The 19,559-nt window shown below is 41.2% G+C and overlaps 1 protein-coding gene across 1 annotated transcript; it reads left to right on the top strand.

Annotated features, from left to right (window-relative positions):
* Positions 1-532: 532 nt before the first annotated feature.
* On the top strand, positions 533-2,590 carry LOC149812587 (chlorophyll a-b binding protein 8, chloroplastic-like). Its single transcript, XM_089991986.1, has 3 exons — positions 533-899; positions 1,354-1,415; positions 1,827-2,590. Exons 1-3 carry the CDS (start codon positions 720-722, stop codon positions 2,440-2,442), a joined length of 858 nt encoding a protein of 285 aa, XP_089848112.1. The 5' UTR covers positions 533-719; the 3' UTR covers positions 2,443-2,590.
* Positions 2,591-19,559: the final 16,969 nt, after the last annotated feature.

Genomic DNA, 19,559 nt, shown 5'->3' with positions numbered 1-19,559 from the left:
CAGTTACAAGAAGGGAGTTTAAAATAACACAAATCCAAAACGGAAGGAAACCATTCAGGCGGTTTAGTATAATCATAATAATCCTTCTTCACAGGTAAGTGTTGCCACCCTTATTTACTAGCAGGGATTCTGGGAAATAAGCCAAGCGGCTCGTGGCTCGGCTTGTAAAGAGCTCATAAAATAGTTTCGACAAGCTGAATTGAATATGAATAATAGGTACTCATACAGAAGCTTGTTAGATAATAAGAAATGCTTTATAGATATATTTTACACATATTTTTTTTGTAATCCTTTTTCTCCCGACTCTAAAACAATGCAGTTTTTTTGTGCTGGTTTTACCAGTCGTATTTACTAGAGCCACAGACGCCCGAGGAAAAGATCCCTTCCACAAGCAAGGATATCGCCCAATAGTGAGGCACCACGTGGTTGGCAAGATTCAAGCATTCGACTGGAACCACGGATCCTCTATCCATTACGGGTGTCCAGTTGGTAGCATGGGTTTGGCCAAGACAAGATGCTAGACCAATCAGCAGGGTGACACATCAGATTAACCAGATTTCCAAGGCCCCACCAACTCATCATATTTACCCGACTTAATTTTGGGTCCTCATATCCCATGTGCTCTGCTCTCACACACAAAAAAAAGAAAGAAAGAAAGAAAGATCAAAGAAAGGCGTTAAGGGAGGGAGGTTGAGGAAGAGAAGAGAAGATCAGAGAGAATGGCAATGGCTTCTGCTCACGCTTTGGTGTCTGTTGCTTCCAGCAGTTCGTGTGTGGAGGCAGGGAGGCAGGTCTTCACAGGACGACCCCTCCCACCTTTTCCATCCTTCCTTCAAGTTCAACCCACCAATAAGTCATCTTCTTTTGTCGTAAGGGCAGCTTCCACCCCACCGGTCAAGGTATATCCCTTCCCTTCCCTTCCCTTCCTGTGAGTCACCTTAGCTACTGTGAATCCGTAGCCTATACGGGTTTGTCCGACCATGATTTATTACCTGACATGGGTGAAGGCTTGCCAATGCGTCGTTGGTGATGACATTTTTTTTTCCTTCTCTTGGTCCAAAAAGAAAAAGGGGATAATCAAACTCTACGTGCTTGTGGCCCACAACACCGCTCATCGATCGATCTAGTAGGGGCAACTTGTGAATGTCACCAAGTTGATGGGACATCACATGTTCGAAACCCACGGGTGTCGTTCCCTTGCCGCAAGGTCGAAGCTGGGTGTACTTCGGGACCTCAAGAGTTGTACTATAACCAGTCAGTTTATAGCTACTAACGCATGCATACACGATTAATTCAAGCAAACACAACACCTCTCATTGTTTGGCACTTTTAAGTCTATTTATTTTTTCTCAGCAAGGAGCGGACAGACAGCTGTGGTTTGCCTCTAAGCAGAGCCTTTCTTACTTGGATGGCAGGTAATCTATAAGTTTAATCTTTATCGTTGTTTTTTTTTTTTTTTTCTTTCTATGTAGACAGTTGAGTCTCATTGTTTGGCACTAGTTATATAAGCCTACCCTACTTATGGTCGCTTTTCCGATGGTGTAAACTCGTGATGAACCTCTTGGCCCCAGGGAGTTTCGAGCAGGAGGCATAATGCTAAGGGACAGACGTCCATGACAATAGAACCACCCACCTAGCAGCTAAGGCCCCCCCTCCCACAATGCCAAACCCCTTGGGGCTTTGTTCCTTCCAAGTTATAAAAAAACTGCCATACTACAAGCTTCCTATTTCTGAAACTCGTACTTTACCTTCAAATGACTCAACTGTGTCATGTATAACGAACTTATTTATTTTTCTCTTTTATAATTTGGAAAAAAAATAAACAGTCTACCAGGAGACTTTGGGTTTGATCCCCTTGGTCTCTCGGACCCAGAAGGTACGGGTGGGTTCATTGAGCCAAGCTGGTTGGCATATGGTGAGATCATCAACGGTCGGTTCGCCATGCTAGGAGCTGCAGGTGCGATAGCCCCGGAGATCTTTGGCAAGCTGGGTCTGATCCCATCTGAAACCGCTCTCCCTTGGTTCAAGACCGGGGTCATCCCTCCGGCCGGGACCTACAACTACTGGGCTGACTCCTACACGCTGTTTGTCTTCGAGTTGGCCCTCATGGGGTTCGCCGAGCACAGGAGGTTCCAGGACTGGGCTAAGCCAGGTTCGATGGGGAAGCAGTACTTCTTGGGGCTTGAGAAGTTCCTGGGTGGGTCAGGGGATCCTGCTTACCCGGGTGGACCCCTCTTCAACCCGTTGGGGTTCGGCAAGGATGAGAAGTCGCTCAAGGTGTTGAAGCTCAAGGAGGTGAAGAACGGGCGCTTGGCCATGTTGGCCATACTGGGCTACTTCGTCCAAGGGTTGGTCACCGGTGTGGGCCCATTCCAAAACCTGCTGGATCACTTGGCTGACCCTGTTAACAACAACATCTTGACCAGCCTCAAGTTCCACTGAGCCACTCACCAACTCCAACGGGCTTGTTTGCTCAACATCGCCACCATCGATCACCACCGCCACCTCCTCCTCTGTACCACCATCATCATCATCATCTTTGTAAACATCGTGCCCACAATCAATCCGATGCAATTTCTACTTTTTGCACATTTCATGGAAATCAAATCTCTCTCTCTCTCTCTCTGCCAAGGGTATGTAAATGGTTCAGATTTGAATCTGATGCAGCCAATACAATATCCGACTAATCGGACCTTAGCTAAATGGAATCGAATTTGGATTCAGATTCTGTGTTGAAAAACTCATGTAGGATTTGATTTTTTACATGTCCATAAAATTCGGATATTTGTTGAATTCAGTAGCAAAAACTCAAAACCATATCCGCATCCAATTATAATTGAATATGGTTTTCACTTACCAAATGCAACTAAACAGAATCAAACTCGATCATGGGATAAAATCTAATTCATTGGCATCCGCATTCACAATGTGCTAACAGAACTAAGTTGGAACTGCAGAATCTTCAAGTGATGTCAAATTAATTTCTTTGGCTTAGTAAAGCTAATATAGAAGCCACTATTTTTACAAATTCTCCAAAGCATCTATTTGTTTCACAACCTTCATATTCAAACAGGGTTTAGATATGGTTATTTTGATGCAAATCCAAGATCGGATTTACAAGAAAGCTACCTAAAGGCAAGAATTAGCTTGGAAAATAGAAAATTAAAGGAAATGCAGGAAAATTAAATGAAAATTAAGCAATAACAAGAAATAACAGAAAACTAAAAATTCTGGATGTCAACTCAACTATATATAAACCCTAGATCAATCTTAGTAGATCTAACCTACTTAGTTTAGATAAACATTAATCAAGATAAATACTAACCCTAAAGAACTATTAAATTGAGACATGGATAAATTTGGATCCGTTATCCATTACAAAAAGGTTTAAATAAAAGAAAAAATCTAAAATTATAAAAATAGATCCAATCGGATTTCATGGACCAGGACAAATGTTTCAAAAAAGAAAGAAGACAAGATTCCTTAAAAAATTTCAATTCGGATTAGAGCATCGAGGATGTGTATGTGTATACGTGGTGATAGATGACAACCTCAAAAAGAGGGCACACACAATGAATGGCTACCAAATTTCCCACATTTGAACGTTGGTCCTCCTTTATTTTAAAAGCCCATTTGGTATTATTATATTCCCTTGTATGGATTATAAGATTCATAGTTAAAAAGCAGGAAGTTTGATGGCCAGTTGAATCGGCCTCTCTCTATGCCAAAAGGGTAACAAACCATATATGTAATATATATATATATATATATATATATATATATATATATATATATATATATATATATATATATATATATATATATATATATATATATTTGTGTGGAAAGGATGTTTATACGTCAAATCACTAGGTATCATGGGTTAATTCTGAAGTCCCATCACGTTATGCATGCATGAAGCCATATAGTTATCGTTTGAGTTTGAAAGAAGGGGCGGCTATTATGCCCCAACTAGCCTCCAAGGTTGGGGAGGGTTGTGTATGTTCGCCCCCGATGATTCACTGAATCCCACGTCCGTGTTCGGGGGATCGAATGAGCGCCACGTATTCATGCACATGGGGCTCGTATTCCCGTGTATGTTGACATAACTTTGCATCGAACTCTGGTGCTGTTGCAAAGACTTAATCACCCTTACTTGCTTTTCTTGCCCTGAAATGACGGTTCGAGGAAATGACAAAAATATCCTCCATTCAAAAGTTGTGAAACGACGGGTGGGGAAAAGGACAAAAAAATCCTCCTTCCAGAAAGTTTGATGTTAACCATTTAAAGTGGAGACGTTCGCCTGCGCCATCTGCTGTAACAGTGCTCCCATTATCAATGCAAACTTTGCCTTCGTCTCCAGTCGAGCTTTTCGCCTTGTTTTTTATCCTGTTGTACAACACACTGTCGCTTTCTCGTGCCTGCCTTGTGTTACAAAACATTCCAGTGTCTTCTCTTCATTTCTGCTGTCGTTAGGCATCATGGAAGAAAGCAATGATTCACAAACATTCCAACCAGTGCCATTAAGGCACCGTGAGTAGCTTTTCATCTCATCATGCTATCGATGAAGAAGGCATGTCGTCTTGTGTGCCATTAAGGCATTGTTTGGTTATTGCAGGTAGATCTTGTTATTACGAAGGTTGGAAACTTATCGATATTTGTAAGACGCTGGGACCTGTTGACAAGAACGCTTGTTTGCAGATGCTAGGAAGGGCCTCTACCCCACCAGGTATCCTACAGTCACTCATCATATGCATTGTATCTCAAACCGCTGTATTAGTAACAGACTCTCGTTTTTGTGAGATACATTTTTGTTAGTTAATATTGATTTGTTTGCTATTATGTTCAAGTTCTTCCTTATCGATTTGTAATTTATTGTGCGATATATTTATCGACCTTTTAGATAGTATGTTTTTGTATCGTCGAGTTATAAGTTATAAATACTGAACTGCCGTATCGATTTTCAATATCTGACAAATCGCTATACATATCATTTTGTAAGATATTATATGTTTTGTAATATGTATTTGTAAGATATTTGTACACAGACTTTGAAAACGTTTGGGTGCAGAAACACATCTTGACACGCATGGCGGGGCGATTTTCGCATGCATATCGTTGCTCTCTCAGCGACTTCTATTGAACTCGCTTTAGAGCCTCGTGGATATTATGAGAGCGTTATCGTCAACACACATGTACGACATGTTTATTTTATTGGCATGGTAAGCGACACGTCGATGTTCAGCATAAGCAAACATCAAACCACACTTGCTTTGATACTTTCATTCATTAAATCATTGCTTTGACTTGCGTAACCCTAGTGGTATCCGTTCTTATATGCATCCTGATTAAATCGTAGTAAACCTATGCCGCTTGCTAACAGAAATTGATATATTGCTTACAAAACATTCCACTGTCTTCTTTTATTTGTCGTTGTTGTTAGGCATTAAGGAAGAAAGCAATGATGCACAAACATTCCAACCAGTTCCATCAAGGTGGCGTGAGTAGCTTCCCAGCATCATGCTATCGATGAAGAAGGCATGTTGTCTTGTGTGCCATTAAGGCTTTGTTTGGTTATTGCAGGTAGATCTTGTTCTTACGAAGGTTGGAAACTTATCGATATTTGTAAGACGCTGGGACCTGTTGACAGGAATGCTTGTTTGCAGATGCTAGGAAGAGCCTCTACCCCATCAGGTATCCTACATTCACTCATCATATGCATTGTATCTCAAACCGCTGTATTAGTAACAGACTCTCATTTTTGTGAGATAATATCGACTTGTTTGCCATGTTACTGCAAACACAAATTGATATATTGCTTAAAACATAATTGAGCTTATCATCAGGTTGTAATAAAGACGATATAGCTCAATCAATAGAAAGATCTGGAGAATTGAATATCTATACTTATGACCCAACTGAAGAATTGAACATCTACACTGACGATGCACATGAAAAGAAGGGTGCAGGCATTAGACCCACTATTGACTTGAATGTTCCAGTGGAAGAAATGCAATTCAATGATGAGGTAGACTACCATGACAGCGCACATAATAAAAGTGTATGCACCGGGAATGTACACGGAAGTACACCTGACTTCAATGTTCCAGGAGAAGAAATGCAATTCAAAAATGATCCTGATTTTGATGTCAGTACACTTAATAAAACCGTAGGAACTGGGAATGTAAATGAAATTGCACTTGACTATGTTCCTGTAGAAGGAATGCATTTTAATAACGAAGAAGATGCATATAAATTTTACAATGATTATGCCTTAAAAGTTGGCTTCAGTGTGAGAAGGTTTTCTTGGTCAAAAAATGCACAGGGTGTCTTGGTTAGAAAGACATATGTCTGTTTCAAGCAAGGTTGGAAGCAATCAATGGGAAATCCAACTAGGAGCACGCCAGAATCAAGATGTGGATGTCAGGCGAGATTGGTTTTGAGAAGACATCCGAATGAGAAATTTGTCGTGCGTACTTTAATCAGTGATCATAATCATGATTTATCTGCATCATTTATGACTCCTATGCTAAGGTCACATCGTAAAGTAACTGTAGCTCATGCTGCAATGGCTGAAATAGCCGATAGCGCCGGCATTGCACCAAGGAAGACATACAATTTGTTTACCCGCATTGATGGTGGTCGCGAAAATATGCCATTCACACCTTTGGATCTTAGAAACCACTTGAGCAGGAAAAGGACAAATAACATGAAGAACGGAGAAATATGTTGTTTGGTTCGTTACTTACAGAATAAATCAAGTAATGAACATGGTTTCTTTAGTGCAATGCAAGTGGACGCAGATGGATATGCCGTGAATATGTTTTGGTCAGATTCAAGGTCTAGATTAGATTATGAATGCTTCAATGATGTGCTTGTGTTTGATACTACAGTAAAGATTAACACTGAACAGTGGCCATTTGCGCAGTTTGTGGGAGTGAACCATCACGCACAGAGTTGTATATTAGGCGGTGCTTTTGTGTATGACCAGACCAAGGAAACCTTTGAGTGGTTGTTCAAAGTATTTACACAGGCAATGAACGGGAAGCATTCTGAAACTGTACTTACAGATGGTGATCACACAATTGCGGCTGCAGTGCTTCATGTGTGGCCAGATGCACATCATCGCCTGTGTTTGTGGCATATCTTTCAAAATGCAGCAAAGAACATAGGACACATATTTAATCAGAATACAGGGTTTGACAAACATTTTACAAGGTGTGTACTTCATAGCGTAGACGAGGTCACCTTTAAGTCAGATTGAGAAAAAATGATTAAGACATACGACCTTGTTGACTGTTTGTGGTTACAAAATTTATATGCAGAAAAAGAGAAGTGGGCATTGGCATATGGAAGACAATACTTTTGTGCAGGTATGATAAGCACACAAAGAGCCGAATCTATGCATGCCACACTCAAGAAAACCCTGTATTCATGTTTAACAATGTTTCGTTTCATGGAACAATATGAATTATTTGTAGACGGTCTAAGACAGAATGAACTTGAACAAGACGTGAAATGCTTCAATACACGACCTCTAACTTTTGACATGAAAATATTGATGCGACCTGCAGCTCTGTATACACTAACTATATTTGAATGGATCAAGAAAGAGGTGTTGCATGTCATGAATTGCAAAATAGAAGAACTAGTGCAAACCGAGAATATGCACAAATACCATATTTTTTGTCAGGGCGAAAAGCATCAGGAAAGGCAAGAAGCGCATGTCACGTACAATGTCGACAACGGAAGGATGGAATGTTCGTGCAAAATGTATGAATTCAAAGGTATCCTATGTTGTCATGCATTAAAGGCACTCAATCAAGAGAAGATACAAGAAATACCTGAGTCTTACGTAATGCGAAGATGGACGAGACGCGCGAAGATTGAAATGCTCGTTATGGACAATGCGAGTAAATCTGGTGTTGACGAGAAGTGCCACATAGCCTCCCGTTACCAACAACTGTGTAGGTCATTCATGCATGTTGCTGATTTGGCATCGAGAAGCGAAGAAGGCTATGCATGTGTGAGAAAAGCTGCAACAGAGTTACTTGAAAACGTGGAGTTAATTCACATTAAGTCTGTTGCAGCGAATGAATACCAGCCGAAGATAATGGGATCGAACAACGTAGGTCAAAATCATGTCTCGCTTGACACTCCCGAGAAGTTGCGCCGAAGCGTAAACATTATCTTCAACAAGTCAGTAGTGAATGTTGTTGATTATGATGGACATATTCATGAAGCGCAGGGTATCAAAAGAAAACCTGCCTCTGTTCGCAGTCGTCGGAGGGCAAAGGGTGCACTAGAATTGGTTGGTAAGAAAAGGACTAAGAAACAACCAACCTGTAATAAAAAACAACAAAGCCCTTCGAATGAACATGTATGTAAAACATTATATTGCTTCCCATTGCGTGAAGCTTGTCAAATAGCTAACTCGTGTAATGTCCATCATGCAACAATACCCTGCAGAAGTACCGGCAAACGTTCAAACCTACATTCCTCCCGACCAGATTTCCGGCAATGATCGCTACAGTTTTACAAGGCTTTTGGTATGTAATCGATGTTGCGAGGAGGTATGCATTTCTTGTGAAACTTAATTCAGTGTCTAATATTTTCTTTTTCATGACAGGCTATGATGCAGTCGACAGATAGGTTTGGGACACAGGAATCTCGTGTGGGCTATTAACTTAGTTGTCATGCCTCTTTGCATGACCCGATCTCCACAATGCCGGATTTTTTGAGAGTTTATAGTCGTTTGTCATTGACGACTTGCGGTTCGTGGTTGAATTTGTTCAAATCGATAGATAGCGGGTTTTTGCTTCTGCAGGAAGGCGAATGATGACATCACTGTATGGCGATTTGTGGTTATCGTTGAATAGCGATATGTGGCATCGCAGCGTAGAACGTTGTTGATTATTGATGGACTGTCAATCTTAGCGTGATGCGAAGGATTGTTCAAGTGTGCTGCGATGTGTGGCATCGCAGCATAGGACTGTCAATCACTGTGCTGCGATGCCACAGATCGCTATTCAACGATAACCACAAATCGCCATACACCTCCAGTCAACTTCTTCTCCAGCAAATCTTTCGCGTTCCCGACACCTCCACTTGCCTTTTGAAATCATTATTGTTATCTTGTGAAAAGTTGTATCTATATATTATAAATAAAAGGCTACTCAATGTGTATTTTCCAACGGATACCCATAAATGTTTGAGTTGTCGTACAGTATTCATTGATAATGTTGGTTGAGCAGTACATCTTTTAGGTCATAAATAGTCGCACAAGCACGGGAAGGTGTGTTTGTCTTCTACTTCGTGAATCAGCAACAACCAAACCGACGGTTCCTTCATAAACCTGGAGATCCGCCCTCGAACATAGAAAATTATAGTCGGTGAGGCAGACGAAGACAGCTACACGACCAACAATGGCGAATCATGAGTATATTGTCTACACATAGTCTACATGTTCAGCAAAATCCGTCTCTTTCATGCGTTTTTTGCGATTTATTTTTGTGTACTATATAATGTAATTTAAATATCAGTCGTTGCAATGTCCGCATTCATTTCAGTCGAACATCCACCGACGAAGTTGGGCGAAAACTTAGTCAATCACTCCTGGAGGACATCAACCGAATGCGCAGTGAATTCGCACAATGCAACATGATCAGTAATTTTGTTAGTATGAAACTAGTAGTAGTTGTCTATAAACGTAAGCCATGTGTACGTATGATCAATACAACACCATATTTGCTGCAAACAGACTATATCCGATTTCGTAAATTATATTAAAAGCAACGCACCAAGCCAGACTGTGAGCGTCGTCAGCCCATATTTCATGGTATATCGGTTGTATTTTATGTTGCTTTTCATTATTGATTTAGTCCAATTGATTCGTATGTTAACGTTGGTGTTAGCAATGTTTCTTTCGGTTTGCAGACTATATTACGCCGTTTGCCATACTCCAGTGGATTTCAAGACGGAAAACCTTATTGGGTTAACGGTAATCACTGCAGAGACCTTATGACAAGTGAAAAGGTAAGCAAACAAACCTACAGTGCAATATTACAGCGTGACAGTGGTAACAACATTTTTTTGATCTATTTGCAGATACTGATTCCTACACTCTGGCAGTCTGAAAAGCATTGGGTCTTATACGTGATGGATTTACGCGAAAAACAACTATGGTGTTACAATTCGTTGGAAGTTGACAGTGGTTTACGGCTAGACATTTCCCATCTTGTAAGATTCCATCTATATGAGTATCGTGTAGTGTACTGGGGTCATGAATTTACTTTCGGTCGCATTATTCTCAGATCGGTTTCCTCATAGCCATTTTGGGAGTCGATGTCAGCGAGTGGATCTATCGCACGGCATACCATGCTCCTTTACAAGATAATGACGTTGATTGCGGCGTATTTGTAATGAAGTACATTGAAGCGATATACAATGGTGCAGAACCCTGTTTCGACGCTGTATACCATTCCTTGGCCTCTGTTATTGGGAATTAAGGGCATGTCTATTGCTTCTAGTTTACAATCTGTTTTTGCAGGTTGATATACCCGGATTCCGCGAAGAACTCTGCAAAAAGTTGACGTCCTTTCTAATTTTGAAGGAGAAACTGACGGAGGCGAGGATCTAAAAGGCTTGTAATTGATAAAAGATGTGCGCTCAACCCGCGTGATTGACAGTCGCAGGGTGAGACTGCGATGTGTGCAATGAACAAAGACTTCTAATGTTTGAAATGATAATATTCAACATCGCTATGAAATGTTGTATGCTTAAACATCGCTTTAATGTCGCGTTCGTATTTTACGAATAGTACAAAGCGATACGCTTGGTGGTCTAACGTCAAACTACACTGCTACGACCATGAAAACCTGTGCCAGCATTTGAAAATTGCTTGAATTTTAAACGACGGTTTCTTCAATTATGATCTTACAGACCTATGAAAAAGGTATAGACGGATACGACAACTGCGTCGAAGCCGCCTATGCACTCGATTCAAGAATAAGTCGTGTATGCAGGAATTATCGATTATGTCGGTTCCTTATTCGCGAAGCAAAGTGGAACTGTGTGTTGTGTCATTCAAATATTAATGAAACGTCCTATCACCCTCCGTCAGTTTTCAAGTATATACGTCAGTTTCATTAAACCAAAAGCAAATCTTAAATAAAAAAGCACTCCGCATTAATGAAAACAATGTCATGCGAGAGGGCTATTCTGAATGGTAGTCAATGCGATTGGACCGAATCTTTGGGTCTCAAATAAATCCACAAGTACATCTAAAGAAATCGCCTTAGGTGTACATTACTGTCGGTTCATCAATACAGGGATTTCTAAGAACAAACCTTTCTTATTGATAAGTTCACGTAATGCGATATTTAGAAATATCTTTCGCCATACAGTATTCTTTATTGCTTAAGAACAACTTTACCAGCATTGGTTATGCGTATACAACACAAAACTATTTCTGAATACAATTTACTTTTCATAGAACACCCGTCAACGGAACGAGATGAACACCCATCACCGGAACGACAAATCCAGTTAGACCTCGCTAGGGAGAGGAAGAGGACTTGGCGGAGCTCCTGCTGGCCACCCTCAGCGCGACTGCACCGACTGGGTTGCTGTCGAGGAGGACGGCGAGAACGGTGATGGAGGGCCTCGTTAGGTTGTACAGACAGAGCAATCGATAGGTTTCACTTTATACTATTCTGTCTGCCGTTCATTTTAAACTCAATCAATTTTCTGCATATTTTGTCGCGTATTACCGGCATATGTTCCTACAACAAAACAGGTAATGTGAAACCAATATATAACAGGAATACCCAATAACATCGGATACTAAGCTCATACAACGTGGAAACAAGGTTCTTCTCCATTGTATATTGCTTCAATATGCTTCATTATGAATATGCCATAATCGACCCCATTACTTAATTTGTAACGGAGCATCGTCAGCACAGAGCAACATCCACTCACCAATGTCGACACCCATTTGCCCGTTAAGGATTCCCGCCTGTGAAAAAGGAATAATATATTATAGTCCGGTCCACCTCGAATAACTACTTCACCTTTGGGTACAAGCTTACCAAATGCATAGCATCGCATTCTACGCCACTGTAACAGTCCAATGAGTTGTAGCACCATAGTTGTTTTAGCTGAAAATTCATCTCGTATAGGACCCAATGGTCTGGATGTTGCCAGAGTGTAGAGAGTAAAATCTGCGAATCGATAAAATCATTTTTCATTCCAGAGACTTATCGTGATGGGGATGTTACGAATAAACCTTGGATAAGAGGTTTGTTCACTTACCTTTCCAAATTTCAAAATGTCTATGCACTCATCATCGCTGTTCCAACAAGGTAGTGCATCTTCGAATCCTATGCCGTATGGCTTTCGCTGGACGTACATCTGTTGCACGAAATAGCAAGGTTTAACCACCAAGAAACGTGAGTACGTCATGAAAGCAAACAGAATAACAGCGGCACAGACATACCATGAAATACGGGCTGATGATGCATACTGTATTGCTCGTTGAGTTGCTCTGAATGTAATTGACAAAATCATACATTGTCTGGTTGCACAAAGTTACGAACTTCAGAACATGCAAACCGATGACCTAGAAATTGATAGTGGACAAATACTTACAAAATTACTGATAGTGTTCCCATCTGCAAATTCATCTTGCATCTGCTCGATGTCATCTACGAACTCGTCAGGGCGTTGCCGCCCACCCGAGACTGTGGATGTTGCACTGAGTGCACCATGAGCGTGGTATTCAGGATTGGACATTAAAATTATTGTCTACAGTAAACAACACTAGTCCAAATACGACATGAAAAGCCAAATGTTCACTAAACCGCTCAGGCGTTTCAAAAAATATACCTCTTAAGCGCTAGTCCTGGTACTGTGGATGTGGTTGTCTTCTTGTTCAGAGCCGTGCGTGGCCGTTTTGCTCCCATCGTCCACTCCATTGGCAACGTGCCTGGTCGTTTAGCTCCCATCCTCCTATCCGTTTGCTCCGTGCCTGGTCATTTTTCTCCCCTCATCCACTCCTCTGGCGTCGTGCCTGGTCGTTTTGCTACCATCGTCCTCTCCGTTGCCGCCGTGCCCGGTCGTAGTGCTCCCATCGTCTTTGGCATCGTGCCGGGTCGTATTGCTCCCATTGTCTTTTTCTTGTCCGCCATGGCTGGTCGTACTGCTCCGATTGTCTCCTTCTTCGGCGCCATGCCTGGACGGAGATATCGATGGCACCTTTGCAACGGAGATACTGAAACGCCGTCCTCACCTATAAAGGTAAAGTCCTTTAACGTGCAGCCATTTTTTGAAAACAGCCCGCTAATTAATTGATTGCGTTTATTTGCCTTCGCCTCAAACTGAGGAATATTCTGTTCCTTCTCTTCCTCCTTCTTATTCATTTGCCTTCGCCTCTCCTCCGCCTCCTTCAGTAGCCTTGCCTTGTGTCGCATTGCTCTACTCTCCAAGTTTCTCCTATGAGCCTCCGCCATCATATTGCTAACATCCCTTTCCCACTCCTCCGCCTTCTTCTTCCTCTTTTCTATCTGCTGTGCGTTAATCCTCCGCCTTCTATTTATATTCTCATCAATATTTCTGGCCTTTGCCTTCTCTTCGTCATCCTTGTTCTGCATCTTTCGTTCTTTAGAGTTCTTCCTTTGGTTCGCAGCCTCGATATCTGATGGATAATCCTCCGCAAAATACGATTCCAAGGCTTTTTCCCTGTCTTCATCGTTCTCAATCTTAAGTATATTTTGGTATCTTTCAAAAACTTTAGATAGATGGGACTGGTGGATCACTTCTCTAATAGACAACCCATAGAACGACGGGGTATCTCTAATCTGATGAGGCGCAGACATTGCTAACCTGCACAACACAATACACGATCATCATCATTAGAAATCGTCGGAATATTTGGGTTCATAATACAAATCCTTGTATAAGAACCAATCTTCAGATTGAAGAAAGAAAACTTACACGAAACTCACCGAAACGATGGGAATTTGGATATTCCAACTGTAGAGTAAGCAACAGTAACAACTAATACGCAACAGAGGTGGCAACGATGCTGCGACTGCGCGTAAGACGGAAACAGATGCTCTGGTAAAAAGGAAAGGATGCTCCAGCAACTCGAGATGAAAGCAAATAATCTCCGGTAGAGTGCTTAGAGCGAGAAAGGATTTTTTTGAACTATTTGTATCATACAACAAACTCCGCCTGTGTAGTTATACACTGCCGGTCCCAAGCCCGGATAAAGGAGGAGGGTTGCGGTAGGCCTGTGACAGCCAGCATAAAAACTTTGTCATATCCTATGAAAATGAACCAATATGAGAATTTCGTTGGGGCGTTCCCTACTGAGCGACGCGCTGTACTCTCTAGGCCCGAAGGCAGTGATAAATGTGCAAGGGTTGCTAGGTCGTCGCCCAGAAGCGACGCGTCACACCGGCGCCCGGGTGTGGTGTCAAATAGGCAAGGGTTCCCTCACTTTGTTGGACGGGTGGGGGTAAAGAAGTTAGTCCAAGACCATAAAATTAGGTTAGCCACTTGGAACATAGGGTCTTTAACTGGTAAGTTGGTAGAGTTAGTAGATGTTATGTGTAGGAGAAAGATTGATATTTTATGTCTTCAAGAGACCAAATGGGTAGGTGAGAAAGCTAAAGTGATAGAACCTTGGGGATATAAGATTTGGTATACAGGAATAAATAGGAATAGGAATGGAGTAGGGATTGTTATGAGTCGTCAGTTTATAGATAATGTAGTTGAGGTCCGTAGGAAGGGTGATAGAATTTTACTTATTAAATTAGTATTAGGTACGGATATTATTAATATTATTAGTGTTTATGCACCTCAAGTAGGTTTAGATGATTCCATTAAGCATCAATTTTGGGAAGATTTAGATGGAGTAGTACAAGAGACATCTTATGGAGAAAAGTTTTTCATCGGCGGTGACCTTAATGGACATGTAGGCATTAGTAGGGATGGATTTGAGAATATCCATGGAGGCTATGGTATAGGAGAAAGAAATGAAAGTGGAGAAAGGATTTTAGATTTTTGTTTGTCCTATGATATGATCTTAGCAAACACTTGGTTTAGGAAGAGGGAGTCTCACCTAGTAACATTTAAAAGTGGGGTTAATACGAGTCAGATAGATTTTTTCCTACTTAGAAAGAGAGATAGGGGTTGTTGCATCGATTGTAAGGTTATACCAGGAGAAAGTGTAGCTACACAACATAGAGTCTTAATTTTAGATCTTAGAATTAGACAATGCCGCAAAAGGGATAGACATAGGATAGATCCTAGAATTAAGTGGTGGGCACTGAAAGGAGCTAAACAAGGAATGTTTGTAGAGCAGGTAGTTAAGGAAGTTGATTGGTGTCTCGAGGAGGATTCAGAATCAATGTGGAATAAGATAGCGGGTGGTATGAGAAAAGTAGCTAAGGAGGTATTGGGTGAGTCTAAAGGCGGTGCACCACTAGGTAAGGATACATCATGGTGGAACGACGATGTCAAATTAGCTATTAAGGTTAAAAGAGAGTGTTATAGAAATCTAAGTAAGAGTCGTGATAATGAGAATTTGGAGAAGTATATGATAGCAAAGAAGGAAGCTAAAAAAGTTGTTCGAAACGCGAGGGCTAAGGTATATAAGGAGGTTTATGACAAGTTGGATACCAAAGAAGACGAGAAGGATATTTATAGGCTTGCAAAGATGAGAGATAGGAAATCGAAGGATTTGGGTATGGTTAGATGTATCAAAGATGAAACGCAAAGGGTTTTAGTCAAAGATGAGGAGATTAAGGAGAGATGGAAAGATTATTTTGATAAGCTATTTAATGATAGTCATGCTCAAGATCTTGGAGACTTCTCCATTCCTTTTCATGAGATAAATCGTGACTTCATGCGCAAGATTCAAAAGAAAGAAATTGCAGAGGCTTTGAAGAAAATGAAATCAAGAAGGACAGTTGGCCCAGATGGTATACCTATCGAGGCTTGGAAATGCTTGGGAGAGAAAGGTTTAGAATGGTTGACAAATCTTTTTAACTTGATTTGGCGAACAAATAAGATGCCTAATGAGTGGAGGAAGAGTACTTTGGTGCCTTTATATAAGAATAAGGGTGATATACAAGATTGCACAAACTATCGTGGTATAAAACTCATGAGTCATACTATGAAACGTTGGGAGAGGGTGATTGAGTCTAGGTTGAGGAAGGTTGTCATGATATCGGAGAATCAATTTGGTTTTATGCCTGGAAGATCAACCATGGAAGCTATACATCTTCTTAGACAACTTATTGAAAGATATAGAGAGAGGAACAAAGATTTACATATGGTTTTTATTGATTTAGAGAAGGCATACGATAGAGTACCTAGGGACGTTCTCTGGTGGACAATGATGAAGAAAGGTGTTTCTCTCAAGTACATTAGTATAATTAAAGATATGTATGAAGGAGTAGTAACCAATGTTCGCACTTGTGGAGGGGTGACAACCAATTTTCCGATAACGGTTGGGTTACATCAAGGATCTGCTTTAAGCCCTTTCTTATTTGCGATAGTGATGGATGAGCTTACGAGATCAATTCAAGAAAATGTACCGTGGTGTATGTTGTTTGCTGATGATATTGTTTTGATTGATGAGTCTAGAGCTGGGGTTAATGCTAAGTTAGAATTATGGAGACAGACATTGGAAGCTAGAGGTTTTAAGTTGAGTGAGAGTAAGACTGAATATATGGAATGTCGGTTTAGTAAGCAACGAAGTAGTGATGGGAGTGTAGTGAAGCTTGGTGAGCAAGATATACCGGTGAATGATTATTTCAAATATTTGGGATCCATCATTCAAAAGTATGGAGAAATTGATGGAGATGTAAATCATAGGATAAAGGTTGGGTGGATGAAATGGAAAAGTGCTACTGGAGTGCTGTGCGATCGTAGAATGCCATTGCGGTTGAAGGGAAAGTTTTATAGGACGACTATTAGACCCGCTTTACTATATGGTACGGAATGTTGGGCTGCCAAGAGACATCATATTCAAAAAATGAGTGTAGCTGAGATGCGGATGCTTAGATGGATGTGTGGAAATACAATAAAAGATAAGATTCGGAACGAAGAGATACGTAAGAAGGTAGGTGTTGCACACATTGAAAATAAGATGCGAGAGAATCGTTTAGGGTGGTTTGGACATATTCGGCGAAGGCCTAATGATGCTCCAGTTAGAAGGTTGGAGAAATGGGAAAATATATTAGTTAAAAGAGGTCGGGGTAGGCCTAGGAAGACTTGGATGGAGATGATAGGAAAGGATATGAATGCTTTGAACCTCACCGAGGACATGGCGTTGGATAGAAATGATTGGAGGAAAAGGATTCATGTGGAAGACCCAAAATGAATTTCTTTTTTGGTTCATATCGCTGACCCCAATTGTTTTGGGATGAAGGCGTAGTTGTTGTTGTTGTTGTATTTGTATCATACAACATAACGCTTGCTACATACGCAAACTCTGCGGAACGTTTTCCCGCGATATCGATGGATGACAGTTTTGTCATTTTCACGAACCGATGATTCAGTTTTCTAGAAGGAGGGCATTTATGTCCGTCCGAGGAAGAGGAACCGACGATTCAGTTTTCTAGAAGGAGGGCATTTATTTCTGTAAATTTTCAGCGATTTCTATTGTCATTTCATTCCCCATTTTAACTTCAACGATACATTACAACCACCTGCGGAACGTTTTCCCGCGATATCGATGGAGGACAATTTTGTCATTTTCACGAACCGACGATTCAGTTTTCTAGAAGGAGGGCATTTATGTCCGTCCGAGGAAGAGGAACCGACGATTCAGTTTTCTAGAAGGAGGGATTTATTTCTGTAAATTTTCAGCGATTTCTATTGTCATTTCATTCTCCATTTTAACTTCAACGATACATTACAACCACCTGCGGAATGTTTTCCCGCGATATCGATGGAGGGCACTTTTGTCATTTTCACGAACCGACAATTTAGTTTTCTAGAAGGAGGGCATTTATGTCCGTCCGAGGAAGAGGAACCGACGATTCATTTTTCTAGGAGGGCATTTATTTCTGTAAATTTTCAGCGATTTTTATTGTCATTTCATTCCCCATTTTAACTTCAACGATACATTACAACCACAATCATCAAAAGAAAGATTGCCCAAGCTAAGAGTCTTGAGAGAGTAGAGGAGGGCCTCACCACCCACCGAATAACAAAAAATACAATGACTCAACTTCAAGTGCAATAAAGACCCAGAGTCGAATAAATTTAGAGGCAGCTCATCAGTAAGGACCCACAACAGTCAATGTGCAGGTCAGTCGGTGCTTGATGGAGAAATATAGGATCTTGTGATGGATGTGCACAGAAGCAGAAATAGAAGGGAGAGAGAGCGAGAGATGGTTGATGAGCCCGAACGGGTAGCATCCTGTAAGGGCAAAAGGCCATGAACACGCTGGGAGGAGCCCTCAGACCCCCCTTCTGTAAGTGTAAAAGCTCTGAATCAGACTCCATAACTCTTCAAGTTGAATGATGCTACCCACACTGAGAGGAGCCCCCAGACCCTCCTCCTGTAAGGGTAAAAACTCTGAATCAGGCTCAACAACAATAAATGTGCAGGTCAGTCGGTGCTTGATGGAGCAATGTAAGATCTTCTGTTGGATGTGCATAGAAGCAGAAATAGAAGGGAGAGAGAGTGTGAAAGGGTTGATGTCCAGGGGAGATATCTTTCTCGGATAATCCTGTAGTGCAGAGACTGGGTCTTAAATAATCATCTTCGGGGCACTTAAGTCTTTATAACCACTCCTTTTCAAGAACCGTCATTTTTTTTGCACCAATGGAGGAGAGGGTACTTAAGTCTTTGCAATCGCATCAAACTCCAACGCTAATTAATGCTGACAAACATGGTGATACGAGACGCACATGCTTACATACGTGGTGCTCTTTGGGACCCCCGATCATGAGATGTAGCTAACTGCCCTGTTCGGGGGGGGGGGGGAACATATAACGTGCTTCGCCAAGGTTGCAATGCTGCTTCCTCAAAACGTCATCCAAGAAACCTATGATTAATTCACTACTGAGAAAAGGTCGCACCCTCATATGTATGCCAGTGCCACCCAATATGATTCTAACTCCCACTCAATCTCGCGCATATCAAACACTATATATATATATATACACACACATGATAATTTTATATCGAATCAAGAGGTATATATTTAACCAAATCCATAAAGGCATCCTCCAATTTGCTCGCCCAACACACTGTACTGCAGAATAACACATCAACCTTTGTTCTGCACTGCCCCACCAATGCTGATATCGTTGCCCATCCCATGCCATTTCATCAATAGTTCAACGCATACCGCCTCCGATGCATTGTTCACTCAATGGTAATTAATCATGTTGCCCTCAACACACGCAATACCGAAAAGTACACATATATTTTCTGCCAAACACACTCGTCGTCTACCTGAATATCGAGTACCCTCTGTCAGCTGTACAATTGATTGTGCCAATGATGCTGCCTTGCAACATGACCTACAACA

This window comes from Nuphar pumila, chromosome 16 (assembly GCF_984573655.1).
Source record: "Nuphar pumila chromosome 16, dmNupPumi1.hap1.1, whole genome shotgun sequence".
In the NCBI taxonomy this organism is placed as follows: Eukaryota; Viridiplantae; Streptophyta; class Magnoliopsida; order Nymphaeales; family Nymphaeaceae; genus Nuphar; species Nuphar pumila.
This window is presented reverse-complemented; position numbering and strand designations above follow the sequence as displayed.